This window comes from Vombatus ursinus, unplaced genomic scaffold, assembly GCF_900497805.2.
Source record: "Vombatus ursinus unplaced genomic scaffold, bare-nosed wombat genome assembly UNPS02006779.1, whole genome shotgun sequence".
Lineage (NCBI taxonomy): Eukaryota > Metazoa > Chordata > Mammalia > Diprotodontia > Vombatidae > Vombatus > Vombatus ursinus.
Genome location: NW_020946557.1, coordinates 19,147,510 through 19,167,790, shown reverse-complemented (window position 1 = coordinate 19,167,790; position 20,281 = coordinate 19,147,510). Strand labels below are relative to the sequence as shown.

Below are 20,281 nucleotides of genomic sequence, written 5' to 3'. Positions count from 1 at the left end.
TCGTACTTTTTATGTGAAGCCTCTTACTAACTTTATTTGCGTGAATGTTGTTACTTAATGAAGGGTATTAAAGGTATGTGGTGATATGTGCAAGAGCTGAGCTGGCATTGACAAAAGCAGAAAGGTGACAGGGGTCTTTTAATAAAAAAAACTGTTGAACTTTATAAAATTCACATAAATAGAATATAACAACTGATTTTGATGATAAAAGATTAGCTATTAGAACAAAAATAGGAAGTTTTATCTACCATTTTAAAAACTTATCAGAGGTAGAACTTTTAGGAGGGAAAAATGCAGCTTATGTGTTAGGGTGTGGTATTTCAAAGAAAGGAATAAGGTAGATTCTGGAAACCTAGACCCTGAGGAGCTTGAATTGAGTTCTATAAAAATTCCAAGAAGTGTCATGAAAGAGATGGTTTGTGAACATTTGGAAAGGAAAGCAAAGACTATTACAAGCTAGCATATTCCTTAAGAATACTAACCTCATTTCCTTTTGTCAGGAATACAAGATTGATAGTTCAGGGTAATGCTGAAGATACAGTAAATCAGAACTTCATAGGGGCAGCTAGATGGCAAAGTAGATAGAGCACCCGCCCTGAGGTCAGGAGGACCTGAGTTCAAACCCAGCCTCAGACCACACACTTGACACTTACTAGCTGTGTGACCCTGGGCAAGTCACTTAACCCCAATTGCCTAAACAAAAAAAAAAAAAAGGAAGAAGAAGAACTTCATGAAAGCATTTGAAAAAAGTCATAATAGTATTTTTATGTACCTCTCATGAAAATTTAAAAGCTAAATGACAGCATTATTAGGTAAATTTTTAACATCAAAAAACTCCACCTAAACAGTGTTAATTAACCAATACAAACTTACTATTCCTTTTCACTGCGATGTGCGATCTCTCCATACATCCCCTTCTATCCCCACTATATTTTACCAAGTCATCACTCATGCTCCAGCTACATTCTCCTGCCTTCCTGATATCAACAAAGGGTTCAACCTGATTCCTTTGTTCCCTTGTCTTCTCACTCACTCACACTTTGCCAGATGTCAGTCCTCACTTGCACTTTCCCATCCACCGCCTTCACTCCTACTCAGACGCTATTGAATGGAGCTAGAGGAAGTCTCACAACTGTGCTGACTGCTTGTACTACACATTTCTTATCTGATCTCAATTGAGCCCTTACTGCAGCAAGGCAAGACTTTTATTCCTTTTTATTTCTCTTTCCCATTTCCCAGAGTCTGTTCCAAATCTTTTCTCTCCTCAAACCCCCAATACTACTGCTTTCCTCAACTCTCTCAGTTGAGGTCCTTGCCTCATACTTTACCTAAAAAATCAAAACTATTTTTCCAAATCTCCCAGTTCTCCCTTCTTCCTCATCTGACATCTCTTCCTCATCTCGGAGCTCTGTGACTTCATTCTCCCACCATTTCCTTCTTTTCTTCAGGCCTTGATGAAGAAGTTGCCTTCTCACTAAGGCCAGCTCTTCAACTTGCACCGTTGATCCCATCCTTCTCTGCCTTCTCCAGCAGATTGGCTCCACTATCATCCCCTTCCCACCTACCCCCTCTGTCTCCCTCTCTCCTTTCCTCCCTTCCTCCTTTCAATCTCTTTCTCTCTCTCTCTCTCTCTCTCTCTGACAAAAAACAAAGTTAGGAGTTGCACAGTAGAGGGAAAGATGGAATGATAAAGGAATTTCAGAGTTCATGAACATGGAGGAGGAACACTTGTGAGTGATGGCAGTTTTAAGGATATGAGCATTTCTGTGTATAGCTGAGGTAGACTGGAGGCATAGTCATGGGAACTGAGTAGATTTGTGGAACTGGTAAGTTAGATTGAGGGAATATCAGTGTGTATGTTCAAGTTCCCTAGTATGAGGGCAGGAGTTGAACTGGAGAGATACTATGAGCCAGGCACTTAACTCATTAAGGAAGGAAGGATAATATCCTGGGGGAGTTGCTAGATAATAGCCTCCAGAATCTTGAGTGAGTGTATGTCTGGATTGAATGAATCCCAAAGGAGGACAGGTTTCTGACTGGTAACAGAAAGTCTGCAAGTGGCAGTGAGGAGCAAAGAGTAATCCAACTCTCCCACCGCAATTCATAAGTTGGGAGTTATAAGTGAAAGGGCAACCAGTATGCAAAGGGTGGCCAAGGATGCAGTATTAACAGGTAATAAAAGGTTTAATATAAAAGCAAGTTTGTTAATTATAGAGCAGTCATTACAGAGCATAGTTAAAGGGTCACATAGATTTGGAATAGGACATTTGCAGGATGAGAGTAAGGGAATTTGCAGTGGTAGATGGTTTTTGTATGACATCCAGGGGTTTGGAATCACTAGGCTGGTGAGAATTTGGGGATGGATGTATGCTAACCATTACAAAGTGAGTTCAGGCAGAGGGTTGGTGGCTGGAGAGAGGCTGTTAAGTGAGGCAGTTAATTAGACAGTTCAAGGTCCTTCCCTCTAAGCCCAATCTTGTAGCAAGTGGTGATCTTGTGTCTTGTGAGGAGGTCCACCTCACAGCAAGCAAGGCAGGAGGAGGTATGACCTGGGGAAGTCTAGACAGGAATCAGGAGCTGGCAGTTTGAGGTGGGTCTGGTCCATGGGAGGATTTCCAGAACAGTGCATAAGTCCCTGCAGCATTTACTGAGGCCAAGAGCCAAGTGGCCTGTATCCAGGGATGACATAGATCTCCCTTGGGAAGGCTCTGTAGCAAAGACATGAGGCAGGTGGCCTGAAGCAGAGCTCCTTGGAAAGACTCATTTAATGAAACAGGCTAGATTAAAGGTATATTTAATGATATGATAGATATTCTGAGAAAATGTATCATTTTAACATGGAGTCTAAGATTACAGTGTTATATAAATATATCCTCAAATTTTAGTTTTTAGTCCTGTAACAGATGTTCTGTAGATGCAGTTTTTTCTCCTAAATCCAACACTTTACATTACTCTGTAAGTTAACATGGCGTAGTAAAAGAATATTAGAGCTAGTTAAGTTAGACATTAGAAGTCCTATCCTAGGTTCAATCCTGGCTCTGTCCGCTGTTTAATAACTCGATGTCATTAACCTTGTTAAGCTTTGATTTCCTTCTCTGTAAAATGAAGATGACAATACTATGCCCTATTTCTCTTTCAGGGTTTTTTATTTTATGAAGCAATGTATGTGGCTTTTTAAATTATAAAACATTATAAAAATGTATACAGTGGTCATTACAGTTTTATTTATAATTCCTAGTATAGTACATTGAATATTAAGCACTAGGAGCTGCTTAATAAGTGTTTATTGAATGAATACCTGTGCAATTTCATTTTGTCGATTTTGACCTAATACTCCAATCTGTCAAAAATATTTTGGGAACATGATTCTGTCATTTAGCATATACTTTTTTTCTGCCACGTTTTGTGTCAGCTGCAGATCTGATTAAGTCATAGTGGCATGTCTTCAATATAGTCATCCAAATTGTTGGTAAAAATGTCAAGTAGTACAAGGCCAACTTTGCATTGATATCAATTGAGATTTGAAATAGGGAGATGTGTTTACCATTGTCATGGAAGATGTCCTGTATAAAACTCAAAGATAGATTTCCCATTAATAGCAGGTTCTTCAAATATTCCTACTTGGAGAGGACATTGTACCTATAGCATACTTAGTACTGTATTTTTTATGATTATTGTACTTGTCCTCCATTAGTTATGCCTTTTATTATGTCATAGTAATTGAAATCCAAAGGACTATAAACTATGAGTGCAAAACTCGGAAAATGACTATTAAGACACCTATTAATTTTGCTTTAATTTTTTTCCTCTTTAAAATATATTATTACATCCAATTAGTCTGCTGACTGCATAGTTATATTCTAGAAGTATATGTATATGTATGCTTCTGATTAATATGAAGTACAACATTTACACACACAAAAACATAATAAAGATAGAGTGTTTAGGTTGTTTTTTTTTTTTTTTTTTAAATCTAGTGTAGAGAACTCCTCAGAAAGGAAACTTCTGCAATTTATACTTTCAGTATTCCCTGGGGACTATATGTGATAAAGTAACTTATCCAGGGTAACATAGCCAATTTGTGTCAGAGGAAGGCCTGAATCTAGGTCTTCTTGCCCCCAACGCTATCCCTATATTTACTATATCATGCTGTTTCATAAAAAATATTAAACCTTTTAAAGTTTGTGACTTAATTCATAAGGCCCTACTGAGTTCTGTGAAGATTTCCTCTGCTTGTTTTATCCTCAGCAACAGCCATTATTTTTATTGTGGGGTTTATAAATAGCCTAGCTCCACTTGATCGTCTAACTCTGATATATTGGATCAGTCTTTAAGGCTGACTCCCAAATGCATACATATGTGTATGTATGTACAATGTACACATACCGGCCATTTCCAAACCATGCTACCTACACACTCTGGCCATCTTCCTCACTTCTTTCTTACAGGAACCTGGCTCTGTCCTTTGGACCCTGGGTTCTGACAGGTGAGATTTAAGCTTTATACTGCATGAAACCAGGCCTCCACATCACTTTCTGGCCATTTCCAAACCATGCTGCCACATGTGTTCCTCTAATCCTCTACCCTTTATGTGTTCAATCTTCCCCTATTAGAATGTAAGGATCTTGAGGGCAGGGATTGTCTTGCTTCTATTGTATTCCCAGTGTTTAGCACATATATAATAAAGCATTCAAAAATGTTTATTATTTTTTCATTTATTCATACACTTGTATGTATCTGTATACTGTATATGTCTATATAAAGATATATCTGCTGCAAAAGAACACCAGAAAGATTTTCAACTGTAGCATTTTGGCATCTTTTTCAGGCATATGTGCTAGCTTCTTTTTTAGTGTTTAACATGTCTTCCTTGGAGTACGGCCTTGAATTAATGCTGAAAAGCAGTTAACTTGATTGGCATACTTATCTATTCTGTGCCATCCTATTTCATTAGTAACAGAGTTGTGAGATAAATTAATTATATGTGAGATGTAACTAATGTCCCAAGCCAAAAAGAACAGGGAATTAGACCATTTTATATTTTCCCAGATACACACAAACACCAGTTGATGATAACTTATTGGATAGATGTATCAAATTCAGGGTAGATCAGACCTGGCATATCAGTATGTTTATTGAATTGGGTTATGCTGAGTGACCATTTTCAATGTAAAATATTCCATGAGAAAATTAGTTTTTAGGAAAAGAAGTTGATGCACATACTTTTAAAACTCAGATGATTTATATGAACTGAAAACTTGTATCCCCTAGTTGCTCAGAATCTTTTCCATCACAGACAACAGACTTCTGTTTATCTAGAAAAATTCAAGTGACTGAAACATAAAAATGTGACTAATTTGCAATAATTTGTTTCCCATTTTTTTCAGTCATACCTACTTTAGCATATTCAGGATATCATGCAACTGATGACAAAGTTAGCCCTCGTGGTAGAAATACAGTTTATGTATGTAATTTGACTTGTATATTCTAAATTAATTATCAATGAAAAATGTCAAGATTCCTTTGTAGTTTTGCAATTACTTAAATTTTGTAATCACTATTTTTTTTCAACTTTCAATGAGATACGTTTTTAAAAATATTAGCCAGTTTCTACAAACACTAAGTTACTGGTAGAAGGCAAAGGCTCACCTATTAAAGAAATTTATTTAAGCTTTTTTAAGAATGTGATTTCTGAGGCTGGTATCCAACCCAGGAGACTTAGAAGGTACTTAGACCATTTAGTGCTCATAGTTCCATACATCAGAGCTTGATGTTTTGACTTGTGTCTTAACGTCAATAAAATCATAGCTCTCCAGTGAAGTTTTTCTTTGACTATTTAGTTTAGCCCCTTTGTGACCACACAATAAAGTCTCCTAAGTATGTCCAGTTCTGCTGAATAATACAATTTTATGGCTCCAAAATTTAACCTTAATAGAGTAGGTGCAACTAAAAATGAAGCAATGTTATAGTTAACATTTTAGGGATTGCCAATAAATAAGAACTGATATGCTTTGCATTTTCCTTCAACAGATATGTCAAAGATTATAGCTACTTTTGAAGAAGCAATGAACGCACTTCTTACAAACATTTTCCCAATTAGGTGTGTCACTTGCCCTTTTTTATTTGAGGAGAGAGTTCCAGGGCCATAGCTTTCTAAATCCCAGAAACATATTTATGACTTTCTGACAAATTTAATTTTCTAAGCAGGCACTGATCTATATATATTCAATATTTTCACTTAAATGATCAGTTTTCATTTAGAAGATATTCTGCTCCCTTCATTCTTCCTTACTCTTATCTATCTCCTGAAGAAGTTGATGAAGGTGATAATGATGTTATATTCCATTTAAACAAAATGTTTTTTAAAAATTGGTCAATTAGTTATTCCATTTTGCATTCTAAACACACATGGAGGGAAAAAAGTGGCTGAATTTTAGAGGAAATAGCTGTCTCCAATTCCACTCAATAAGCATTATTAAGTGCATACTATGTGTAAAGCACTGTGATAGATGCTAGAGATACAAAGGAAAAAAAGCCCCTGACTTCAGGCTTACATTCATGTCTGTTTGGGGGTGGTGGAGGAGGTGGAGAGGAATAAATATAAAAATAAATAAATATATATCTAATTATTTGAAGAGGCAGAAAGGAAGAGAAATCAAGGAGGACTTCCTGTAGGTGGCAGCACAAGAACTGAGTCTTGAAGGAAACCAGGAATCCCAGGAGGCTGAAATGTAGAATGCATTCCAGATATAGAATATAGTACCTTTTTAAGGCATAAAGTTTGTGAGATAGAAAGGTAGGTTGGAGACAGCAAGGTCCAGTTAAAAGAGTGCTAGATTTGGCATTAGAGACCAGAGTTCAATTGAGCTGGTATAAGAAATGGAACTTCTATGGGTCTTAGTTTCCTCATCTGTAAAATGAGGGTGTTGGGCTATATGCCTTCTGAGATACCTTCTTGCTTTAAGTATTTTATGATTTTTGGTAGACCAATTTGACTGGCAATAGTGTGTAAAAATGTGAAATAATACTTGAAAAGTAGGTAGGCTGCAGTTGGATTGTGAAGGGCTTTACATGACAAGCCAAGGAATTTATATTTTATCCTTCATTGAATTTTTTGAGCAGAGGAATGACATGGCCAGCCTTATGTTTCAGGAAGATTACTGTGACAGCTAGCTAGAGAACAGATTGACAAAATAAAGACTAGAAGCTGGGACTCAAAATGAGAGATTATAGTGTTAGTTAAGGTGAGTAGTAATGAAGATGTAAACTGCAGTGAGAATTTAAGTGAGAAGAGAATGGATAGAAAATATGTTGGGACTGTAAACTGACAAGACTTGTCAAATGGTTGGATAAAGAGGATGAAAAGGTAAAAGCCAAGACTGACTTTCAGTTTGCACACCTGAAAGTAAATGGATAGAGAATAGGTACTGCCCTCAGTGGAAATAGGGAAGTGTGGAGGAAAGATAGGTGGAGTGAGGAGTGGGAGAGGTGGTGGAAGATGTTGAGTTCTCTAGTGGACATTTCAAGTTGGAGATGCCTAAGGGACAGCTAGCTGAAGGTTTCTGATAAACACTTGGTGATGTGGAACTAGAGTTCAAAAAAGAGATTAGAGCTAGATATATATAGATCTGGGAATCATCTGCATAGTGATAATTTAACCAATAGGAGAAAAGAGAGAAAGGGGAAGCCTAGGACAGAGCAATGGGTGACACCCATGTTTAAGATGCATAACATGGATGATAATCCAGCAAAGGAGACTGAAAAGGATCAGTTAGGTAGGAGAAGAAAAAGGGGAAAACCCAGGTAGGAAAAACTGTGCAGGAAGATAGGATGATCCAAAGTATCAGATGCTGCATAGAGACTGAGAATAATGGATGCGAAAAGGCCATTGGATTTGGCAGTTAAGAGATTGATGGTAATCTGGGAGAAACTGGTTTCGATTGTGTGCTGAATGAAAACTAATTGAGAGGAAAGGAAGTGAGGGCATCATGCAGAGATAACTTTCCTCTAGGATTTTGTTTGTAAAAAAGATAACAGATACAGGATGATAGGGTATCTTGAGGGGACAATAGGGTCAGGTGAATTTTTTTTGTTAAAGATGTAACAGACTTGGGTATATTCATAAGCAAGGAGGAAGCCAGTAGATAGATTGAAGATGAGGTAATAATGGAGGGAGCAAGCTCTCGGAGAAGACAATATCAAGGACACAAATAGAGGAGTTGGCCTTGGCAAGAAAGGCAACCTTCTTTTATTAGAGTCTAGAGCAAAAGAGGAAAAAATAGGAGATAGGAGAGAAGAAATGTGGGGGCTGGTGAGGAGGAACAGGGTGGGGGGAGAGAGGAGGAAGTACACCATGGGTAGTATCTTTTCTCAGCAAAGTAGGGGGTATACCTTCTCATTTAAGGGGGAGCAGGAAGGAGATGGGAGACTTGAGGTTTGCAGCAGCCATAGTAGGGGAGTGCAATAATCAAGAAAATAAAAGGATTGCTCTGCAGCATTTGGGGGTACAGTCGAAATTAGATGACATACATTTTTAGTCAATGGCATTCAGCACATGAGTAAGAACACAGAAGGCAGATGGTGGAAGTAACCCAGGGCAGGATTTAGCAAGGCATGCACAGTAATAGAACACAAGGACAAGCAATTTAGGAATAGAGGACAGTATATAAACTAGTTAACTATAGGGTCAAGATGACAAAGAGAAGTGGGGTCAGAGAAAGAGGTAGGATAAGGATGCAGAATAGGTTTAGGAGAAAGGAGGTACAAGGAGAGAGGGAAAGATAAGAGCATTTGGTTAGAGAAACTTCAGAGTTCTAGGACCATGGAAGTATAGAGGCTTATGTTGAGGCCAGTATGTGTAGCTGAGGTAGAATTAAAGCGTAGGTTGTGAAAGTTGAGGTTGATGAACTAGAACTTCTGAATGTTTAATGGGAATTAGAAGGTGCTGCTTTATTTATGTTTCAGTGACTTCCCAGCTATTTGGGAAATCTCACCTTGAAGACTTTGGTGTGAAATACTGAGGTCCTGCTACGGTTGCAAAATGCATTAAATTAGGCTTGAAAATAAGAAAACTTTAAGCACCCTTTCACCACCACAACCACCCAAACAAAACTAAAAATATCTCATAAATCTTCACTAATAATTAATCACAATTCTTCTGCTAGGATGAGATGGAACCTTGAGGAAGATATGGAGGCTTATAGAGGTATTTGTGAGTAGGGAATTGTAGAAAAGGGTTTTTTTGGAGGGGGAGATGCATTAGACCTTTATTTTGAAAATCTCTGCTTGTAGGATAGGAACATTAGAAGAGAGAAAATGAACCAAGAAACCACCTGGCTCATTACCAAAGCTCAACAAATCTCTGGTTTGAATGGGAACCCAGAGGTCTTCTAGTCCGAGCCACAGCTAAAGCCTGAACTCCCTTTGCAACAGTCAGCTTCTATGTGAAGTCCTTCAGTAAATGAGAACTAAGTTAGGCAGTGCAATGGATAGAGCCCTTGGCCTGGACACTTAATAGCTGTGTGGTTATGGATGTCACTTAACTTCTGCCTGTTTCCTCAACTGTAAAATGGGGATGATAATAGCACTACCGCACAGGGTTGTTTTGAGGTTCAAATGAGTTGTTAAATACTTAGCACAGTGCTTTGTACATTATAGGCACTTAATAAATGCCTGTTCCTTTACTACCTTCCAAGGCAACTCTTTCTGCTTCTTAACAGCTCTAATTGCAAGGAAATTTTTCCTTTTATTTAGTTGAAGTCTTAAAATTCTGCCCATTGCTCTTAATTTTACCTTTTGGAGTCAAGCAAAATTAATCCTAAACCTTCTTCCATGTAACATCCCTTTAAATTTTTTAAGATTTAAAATGCCTCCCCTAAGTTTTCTCTTCACCAGGTAGAACATTCCCAATTTCTTGGATATGTGATGGGTGCTTAATTTCACTATTTAAGTTTTAGGTCACTTTTGTGGTCAGGTATAATTCTATTGATAGGGTTATTTCACAGGTTTTCCCCATATTAGCAGAAGCAGTAATGATATTGGTGATGGGCCACACCGCTGGACTTGGCCTTCATTCCCCTCTATGGGCCTGTATTTGGAGTATCTATGGGAAACAGATACTTTGTAGAATCTAAAAGACTACACCCATCTGGGAAGCAATAGCTACTTTGTCTTGCCTTTGTCTTGATCTCTCTTTCACTTATTCCCATGTCATTTGGCAAATGTGACCGTTTACCTCAGGAAGACTGTGCAGAAATGAAGAAAGCCAGTAGATAATAGCACCATGATTATGAAATGCTTATTACATCAACATAATTAAACTTTCTGTTACAACTTTCCCTCTCCACTTCAATCTTTCCCCCCCAAAATCTTCCCCAAATCCTTACCCACACTACCAGTCACTGTTGTACAGAATTAGGAGTCTACTATAAAGAAGGAAAGAATAGGACTACTGACTCTGTATGACATTAGGCAAATTACTTCTCTGAGTTTCAGTTTCTTCATACTTTGATTAAAGGGATTAAAATCCCTTTACTCTCATTGAGTGATCAACTCCTTATGGGCAGGAACTGTATTCATTTGTGTATTCATTTGTATCCCTAGCACTAAGCAGAATATTTTGTACATATAATGTGCTTAATAAATGTTTCTGGGGCAGCTAGGTGCTGCAATGGATAGAGCACCAGCCCTGGAGTCAGGAGGACCTGAGTTCAAATCTGGCCTAAGACACATAATACTTCCTAGCTGTGTGACTCTGGGCAAGTCACTTAACCCCAATTGCCTCACTTAAAAAAAAATTTTTTTTAAATAAATGTTTCCTAAAATCATTTCTAATATTTTGTGGTCCTGCAGTTAGCTAGCTAGGTTTGAGACTGAGGGGTAAGAGATTAGTCAAATAATGTATATTTATTTATATGTATACTCGTGTATACATTTATATTTTAGTAGATTAAATTTAATTTCATTTTTAGAATTTCCACAATGTATAATTCCCTTGAAAATAGAGATACTCTGGTTTGTCATTAAAACTAAGTTAGGAATCACAACTTGGGATAACCTAGACCAATACTAAGTGATTACACTATGTCTCCACCTACTAAGAGAAATAAATCTGTATATATGAAGTGTTGATTACTTTTTTAAAAATGTTAATAATAACTAGCATTAATACAGCACTTTACAAATATTATCTAATTTTAGCCTCACAACCTGAGATAGTTGCTATTCCCCCATTTTAAAGATGAGGAACACTGAGAAGGAAAGAGGTTAAGAAATGGCTCTCTAGGAGAGTGGGGTGAATACAGGGGCTCATGTAGGATAATGTAAATATATACCAATAAATATATATATATATGTGTGTGTGTGTGTGTGTGTGTATATATATATATATATATTTTTTTTTTTTTTTAGGGGTTAAGTGACTTGGTAATAAGAAAATATGCATTTTTTAAAAGCAGTATCTATTGTGGTCTTATACAGATCTTGACACGGAGGTAGTATAGTAACTATATAAAAGTATTAGAACTATTTGCTGGCCTGTAAGCCTGGGTGTATGTAGTTCCATCACCTAACACCATCTGGGTTTTGAGTGGCTTTAATTCAAGCCTGAAAACAATATAGTCTTACCCCAAAGTACAAACATCATGGCTTTTAGTTATATTTTTCATAAGGTACTTACTTCTCATCCTTTACCAGAGAGGTGGCTGAAATGTTCTCCTGTAATTAACTATAAAAAGAATCACTTTATTTTGCATAAATGTCATCTTAAACTTTTCTGTCCCCCAGCATCAAGCACAGTGCAGTGTATACAGTATGCTATCAAACACCTTCCTCTCTCTCTCCTCAAATCTCCAATTCTTCCAGTTCCCCTATACCTCTTTCCCCCTGCCTCTCATCAGAGGATCTCAACTATATAAATATTTAGCTTCCCTTCTTCCCTCCTCCATCCCATTCTCCTGTTACTGAGATTTCCATTTCAGTAAGTCTTGATGGTTCTACCTACCTATAAGTAGTGGCACAGGCATAGTAGAGGGTGTAAAATTACCTATCTTCAACAAACTTCCTCCCCACAATGACACAGTAGAATTAAATCACAGTTAATTCCAGAACTAGTTTATAGCTAGAAGATTCTTTTCACTTGTTAAAATAAGAGATTATAGTGTATGTGTATAAACTACAGTTGTCATAGACATATTCAGATAGATATTCTTAGTACAGTACATAAACACCCCTCAGGTTAAAGTATTTGAAGTAAACTGTATCACTAACTGCCTTTTGGACATTCCAACTGGATATACATAGGCATCTCAAACTCACGTTATTTAATAAAACAGAACTCATTATCTTCCTCCCCACTCCAAACTTTCTGCTTTTGCTGACTTTCCTCTTTTGTCTTCAGCTCTTCACTCCAACCTCCCCTATCTAATCACTTGTCAAGCCACAGTTTTCCCTCCACACTATCTTTCTACCCAGGCTAACTACAAGTTACCTAATTGGTCTCCTTGCCTCCAGTCATTCCCCAGTACCATACCACCTTGAGAGTTGCTAGGCTAGTTTTTCTATAGCACAACTATGTCACTCCCTACTTAAGCTCCAGATGCTCCCAATTACCTCTAGGATCACAAACAAATCCCAGGTTTGGCATTTAAGGCCCTTCACAGACTGGCTCCACTAGAATCTTTCTTTTCTTACACTTTGATCTCCTTGCTACTCTCTACAATTCAAATAGATTTAATTCTGTTCCCTCACACAACAATCCAGTGCCTATCTTCATGACATTAAATTGGCTGTTCCCCATACCTGAAATGTACTCTTATCTCCACCCCATAGATCTCTGGCTTCATTCAGTGTTCAGGTCTAGAGCCACCTCCTACATGAGTGCCCTACTCCTTCCTGTCAAAAATTATCTTGTATTTTCTTTATATATTTATTTAATATGTCAGTGTTCTTTCCCTGCAATAGAATACAAGCTATTTGAGGACAGGGATTGTTTTGTTTTTATCTTTGTGTTGCCTAGTACACAGTGCCTGGCACATAGTAATAAATGCTTATTTTTGCTTTTTTTTTTGTTTTTGCCAGGCAATGGGGTTAAGTGACTTGCCCTGGGTCACATAGCTAGTAAGTGTTATGTGTCTAAGACCGGATTTGAACTCATGTCCTCCTGAATCCAGGGTCGGTGCTCTATCCATTGTGCCACCTAGCTGCCCATAATAAATAAATAAATTATTAAAATGAATGAATGCATCTGAATTAAGTTTTTCTAGGTAGTATAATAAGGCAATGAGAAATACCCCTTTTCCCTGTATCAGCAAATCATGACTTTAAATATGATTTTTATAGTATTTGTAACACATCTAGGTTCCAAAAGGCATTGAGGGGGCTTATAAAAAATGTGAAATATGTGAAATATGACAATTAAGGATAAAAGGACCACTTAAAAGAGCAGAAGGAATAGCGGTTACCAGGCATGTGAGATGTGATAATTCCTATAGGTAGGCATTGGATTTGGCTTTGTTTTCTAGCAACTAACCACTCCCCTCCCCCCCCCAAAAGCAGGAAAAAAGTCACCATTTGACCCCCCCCCCAAAAAAAATTTGTCCATAATTTATTATAAATGCTGCAAGTTGGAAAGAGGACTGGACCAGGAGTTAGAATATTTAGGGTCAAGTCTAGCTGTTACACTTACAAGGTTCTATGACCTTGGGCAAAGCATGTTACCTCCCTTGCTTTCAGTTTCCTCATCTGTAAAATAAGAGAATTGAACTAGGCGATCTGCATGGTTTCTTCCATCTCGTACATTCAATTATTCCACAATAAGACAATTCTAATATAGCAAAGAGTCCAATCTGTTCAAGGAGTTTTACAAAAGACAAAGAAATGCTATTCAAAATGGATGCTTCTTGTTGTTTCTTTTTATTTTCTGACTATGCCTTTGAACATTTACTTATGTAACATTAGACATTTTTAAATTAAAAATTCAGTTTCCTTATTCCTTAATACCCAGTTTTAAATAATGAAGTCATCCCAGTTTTTAGAGTCAAGCTATTCATAAAAAACATCAAAGCGATTATGCTCTGTTAAAAGACTTTATTTTGTTGTTCAGTCATTTCAGTTGTGTTCAACTCTTCATGATCCCATTTGGGGTTTTCTTGGCAAAGATACTAGAGTGGTTTGCCATTTCCTTCTTCACCTCATTTTATGGATGAGGAAACTGAGGTAAACAGGGTTAAGTAACTTGCCTAGGGTGGCACAGCTAGTAAGTGTCTGAGGCCAGATTTGATCTAATGTCAAGCTTTAAACAATTGTTTCTAGGGGACAGATATTCAAGTTGTCTAGACAAACATTTTATTTTCTTTTACATTATTTCATCTCTGTACTGAGGTTTCAGTTCCAAAAAAGGAGCCCATCTCCTGGAAAAAGAAAATGGTTAAAACAATGAATATTGCCTCTGTGTGAGTGCCTTGAACTACATGTGGTCATGACTTCTTGCTCTACAATTTAAGATCTGTAACTTTTATTATGTATTAATAATAATCACATGTAGCTTTTCCTAATTGACCTATCACTATGTATTTCCTTTGTTTCATCTGTCCAAAGTCATCAATTGCAGACCAACCTATAGTGGTGTAATTTACGGACAGATTTAATGTATTAGATATCACGTTTAAGACTATTGTGTCTAGCTGTACATTTGCATTATATAAGGATACTATATTATGTAAGGATAATCTTTTACTTAAATGATTGAGAACAGTAAGCTCACTACTAAAAAAAATAAAATGCTCTCATTACGAATTCTGGGGAAAAAATAGATACTGCCTCGGCCTCGGATTACCATTATTATTTAATACAATTTTTTAACCAACCATTAATGTAGATTATATAACTTGTTTTTACATAAAAGCAATATCTCCCTTCATCTTTTTGAATAAGAAGTATGACAGCATTCTGGAAAGAGGAAGTTTTAGGAGACAAGAAAGAGAAAAATTAAATTTGAAGTGATGTTTTAATAGCTGTTTTTCTCTTTGAATAGTAGTTTAACACTGAGGTCTCCCTTTTGGGCATTCACAGCTGTTTAAGACAAAGTTCCTATTCCCTTTGGGTGGCTGAATACACTATTGTAAGTTCTCTGTTGGAAGATTTTGTTTGATTAAATGGGAACTAAGGAAGAAAGGGTTGTTTGTTTTTGTTGGTGATGGGACTAAAGCAGCAACTGATTAGGAGTTAGGACACCTAACTCGAGTTGATTTCAGGAAACCTAATGCTTTTCTATCCTTAAAGATTCTCATTTCAATTTCCTTATATTTCTCTACAAGAAAACCTATTTCAAAGATATTTTTGGACAGTTTTGAGCAGAATGAGATCTTCATATAGTTACCAAGTTTAGAGTTGTTTCTCAGTTCTTGAGTGACTGCTAATTTAGTGTCTCATGAAGGCTAGCATCCTTTGTTTTCTCAATTCACTTTACCAGTTAACCAGAGAGGTAGATTACAACCATGATGGTGAGAAATAGCTGAGGATACCTTTCTCCTTCTCTTAGCCAGTTTGGTCTCCTTATCTCACAATACTACCACCCTAACTCCAGCTCTCATCACTTCTCACCCAAACTATTGCAATAGCTGCCTAACTGGTCTCCCTGCTTTAAGTCTCTCCCTTCTCTATGTCATCTTCCATCCAACTACCAAATTGATACAAGTCTCATCATCACTCTCATGTTCAAGAAGCTTCAGTGGCTCTCAGTTGCCTTTGGGATAAAATATAAAATGTTTGGCATTTTAAGCCTTTCGCAAACTTGCTGCATTCTGTCTTTCCAGGCTGATTATACTCTACTTCCCCTGGCCTGCTTGCTCTTTCCTGAATAGAAGACATTCTATTACTCACCTTTGTGATTTGCACCTCCTACAAAAGGTCTTTCCTTATATCCCTACTTTTTTGGACCCCCCCCATACTTCTAATTTAGTTTGAATATATCCCTTATTTACTTATGTGTGTCTTGTTCTCCTGCTTACCTTACCCACACTCCATAACTACAATGAGCTTCCTGCTTTGCATTTGGATCACCAGCAATTTATAACAGGTGCTTGATAAATGCTTAATGACTGATTGAACTGGAAGAAAAACAAAATAACCAAAAAAATAGGGATGTTAGCCAACATTTTTAGTTATCTGTTTTTGTTGACAGTGGAAACACCGTATTTGAATTCTGCCACCTCAGTAAATGGAAAATAGGATGATAAAATTAAAACAGCAGACCTGACAAGCACACGTCAAAGAAATCAGTGCCAGAGTCCCTACAATTTCAAAGACAAATAAAGATTGAATTTTAAAATATTTTAGGATGGAAAGTTGCTACCAAATAATTAAAAAAAACAAAAAACATGAATTTCCCCAAAAGGGCTACCCAAAAAACACTAACACCTACCAACCCACATACCTGCCTTTCCCATTTCTGCAAAAACTTTGATGATAACCAAAATGCATGTCTCAAGACTTTCTTTGAAAATTAAAAAGGGAGAGGCAAACCTCTGCAGACGATTTTCTATGAACCATGTTTTCTTAATCATAAAATATAATGAAAAATGTAGTGAATTTAAAAATCCCAGTTTTCCTGATTTCCTTAAAGTCCTCCGACTTTCAAGTTCTTCTGGCCTTCCTCTGACAAGGTGCTTCTTTGTACTATGGTACAATCATATAAGATTCACTGATAGATAAAACCACAGTTCTGATTTACATTATCAATCAAGATGTGTGCTACTGAGATGGAGGTGTGTACTGGGTGCAGAATCAAAATTGAAGATAGGCTCCCTGTAGATGATGGGGGTCTCCAAATGTTCCTATTTATTAAACAAATATCAAGACACTGCAGGGTTTGAGATTCATGATTACTAAGATCAGCCTAGTGAAGAAAGCCTGAGGGGGTAGAAAGTGCATATTTTGCCCTATTATTAAATACATTTCCTCAGGTAAATTAATCCAATTATAGCTTCCTCAGATTGGTTTGAAGTAGAGGTTCTTGGTGGAGATCAGCTGTTCCAGCAAAGATAGGTCAATAATACTTGGAGAAAATTGTTTATGGAAATAGATCCATAGAGAAAAAGGGGGCATAACAGGCTCATTTAGTCAGCCTGTTTTCTTCTCAGTGCTCTCCTCAGACAATTCTTGGCATGCTCTTTCTTTCTTTCCCTCTCCCTCAGTGATTTCAAATTTTAGAAATATTTTTAAATGGCTCCTTGTCAAAATGTGATTTACTCCTGCTCTAGGGAATCATGTTATTCTATCACACTGAATGTAGAGGTGGAAGCAAAAGTAAGATCTATTCTGTCTTAAGTTTTTTTGTGTTCTGACTAGTAGTACTGCTAGTTTTCTCTTCTTATATATCAAATACTTAATATTCCTTGTGTAATCAAAACAAAACATTTGTAGTTATTCTACATTTCTCCATTATACTCTTAAAACTAAATGAAAATAATGCAGCAATCACAAAAGTTTATCATTTAAAAAAACAAATATTAGACTATTTTTTTAAAATGTGGCACTACTTTCAATGGGACTGTGCTATTAGGATGAAGTACTGTGTATATACTGAATCCATAGCTAATGAAGATAGATTTCATAATTTTGGATTCTTATCTATAATGCAAAAATATTTGATTTTCACTTTTCAGTATGAGTCAGAGTAGCATTTTAAAGTAACACATTTAAAAAAAATTTTAAGGGGCAGCTAGGTGGCGCAGTGGATAGAGCACCAGCCCTGAAGTCAGGAGGACCTGAGTTCAAATCCGGCCTCAGACCAAACACTTGACACTTACTAGCTGTGTGACCCTGGGCAAGTCACTTTGAACCCCAATTGCCTAAAAAAAAAAAAATTAAAAAAATAAAGTAACACATTTAGGTTACATAATTAACTTGTCATTTTTTTTTTGTCTTGTATAGGCTAATGACTCCATCAAGTGAGATCAGATTTGTCCATAAAGAAATGGGCATAATACCAAGTTGGGGTGGAACTGCTCGACTGACTGAAATTATTGGCAGCAGACAAACCCTCAAAGTGTTAAGTGGAGCTCTCAAACTGGATCCTACAGTAGCCCTAAAAATAGGAATAGCTGATGAGATTCTGCAATCTTCTGATGAAGATCAGTCTTTACAAGAAGCACAAAGATGGCTACAACAATTTATTAGTGGTCCACCAGAAGTAATTAGAGCTTTGAAGACTGTAGTTTCTTCAGGAAAAGAACTTGCTTTAGAAGAGGCATTAGAGACCGAAAGAGATGTTTTAAGCACCCTTTGGGGTGGACCTGCTAATTTGCAGGCTATTGCTAAACAAATAAAATTTAACAAGTAGTCAGTAAAGAACATGATACTTTGAAAACAAACATTTCCAACTGCAAAAATGTTTAAAAAACAGAAACATAACATATTGAATTAAATATAAATAGGCCTTAGCAATTTTTCTGTTGGAAATAGGAATTATGAATTTGTTACTCTAATCTGTTTAAAAGTATATTTTAAATCAGAAATTATACTGTTGCCCTGAAAACTGTCAAAAATTGTTTTATTTTTCATTTAACAACTAAGCTCAGAAGACTAAAGACTATTTTTCATTCTTTTCTTATCTACCAATATTATGGACCCTCAATATAACACATTTCTTTCCTCTTAGAAGTAAGGTAGGGTGGGTACAGGTGCCAAATATTGTGTGTGTGTGTGTGTGTGTTGTGTGTGTGTGTATATATACTGGCTAATTAAATTGTTAGTTTTGCTGTGTTTTTCTTTGTTATAAAGGATAGTTAAATGAGACGGGCATATTGATTAATGACTGGTGCAAAAGAAACAAGGGCCATTAATAAAGCTTTTTAGAAATCTGTACAAAAAGAGCAGCATTATGTAACACAGGAAACTGGATTTTAGAATTAGAAAGAATTCAAACCCCACATTAGAAACTACCTGTGATTTGTGTAACCCTGCACAAGTCTCAACCGTTTTGTGCCTCAGTTTCAGTCTGGAAAATGAGGAGGCTACACTGTGATCTTTAAGGTCCCTTCTAACTCTGTATCTATGATCCAGTGATTAATTAACAAAAAAAAAAATTCTCTCTAAGTATGTAGATCCCTCCAACCTACTGAAAGATAAAATGCTAGTTTTACACTGGTGGAACATTTTTGCTTATTGGTATGTTAATGTCTGTTCAGTTAAGACTATACCACATTACCTGCAGGGCTAAAAACTTTAGCTTTCATATAAGAGAATCAAGGAATAATCTTAACAGAAACTGTGCTGGAAGGAAACTCAGGTTCATTTAGTCCAAACCATAAAAGAATATAGTACCTATCTGCTATAATATGTCCCAACAAGTTTTCATATACTCAGAAATGGAGAATGGGCTCTGACAGCCCATTTTATTTCTAGAGAAGTTTGGAAGTTTTCACTAACTTGAGTTGTAACCTGCCTTGTCTGCAATTTCTACCCAGTGTTCCTTGTATACTCTCCCTAGAGCTAAATAAACCAAGACTAATGCCACCTCCTTATGGCTGCCTTTCAAAAACTTAGCGATATTCGTATTTTTATTCCCACTGTCTTTTTTTTTTTTTTACCTACTCCAGAATAGATTCCCTAAATCCTTCAACTAGTACCTGCAGGCATGGCACAGCTTTGAGGTTCCTCATCATCCTCTGAACTTGCTTCCAGTTGTCAATTTCCATCCTAAAATATGACACCCAGAAATGAACTCCATTTAGCCTGTTCAGCATAGATTACAATACGACTACAACTTCTTCCATTCCAAACCTAGTTATCCATTAATGCAATGTAAGCCAAGTTTAAGTTTGTTGGCTATCACTTCAAACTTGACTGCTTAAACTTGGTCAGTAATCTCCCTTGGTCTTTTTTTATATAAACTCTTGCCTAGCCACATCTTTCTAAGCCTGTACTGTGGTTATTTTTAAATACATATTAGGATTTTAACTTTTATTCCTATTCAATTTTTTGGTTTTAGTTTTGGGCTCACTGTCCTAATTTGTCAAGACCTTTTTGGATCCTGATTTATTATCCAATATTTTAGCTGTCTTAGTTTTGTTATCCACAAAAAAAGAATATGGGAAGTAAATGATTTACAGTGTCTATTCTATAGAATGGACTGGGCTAAGTGTCTATAAATATTTCATTTGATCCTCAGAACAACCATGAGATAGGTGTAATTATCTCCATTTTATAGTTGAGGAAACTGAGGCAAACAGGTGACTTGCCCAGGTTCACACTGCTAGTGTCTTAGGTGGGATTTGAACTC

General features: G+C 36.7%; 1 protein-coding gene across 3 annotated transcripts in view; it reads left to right on the top strand.

Moving 5' to 3' along the window:
• ECHDC1 (ethylmalonyl-CoA decarboxylase 1) overlaps positions 1-20,193 on the top strand; it is a 53,505-nt gene extending 33,312 nt beyond the window's left edge. Inside the window, exon 6 of one of the 3 annotated variants that reach the window (XM_027848674.1) lies at positions 17,932-20,193. In XM_027848674.1, coding sequence (XP_027704475.1) covers positions 17,932-18,340 — 409 coding nt within the window. In that variant the 3' untranslated portion in view covers positions 18,341-20,193. The remainder of the gene's footprint in view (positions 1-17,931) is intronic. The other 2 variants (XM_027848673.1, XM_027848676.1) reach the window with 2 other exon arrangements.
• The last annotated feature ends 88 nt before the right edge of the window (positions 20,194-20,281 follow it).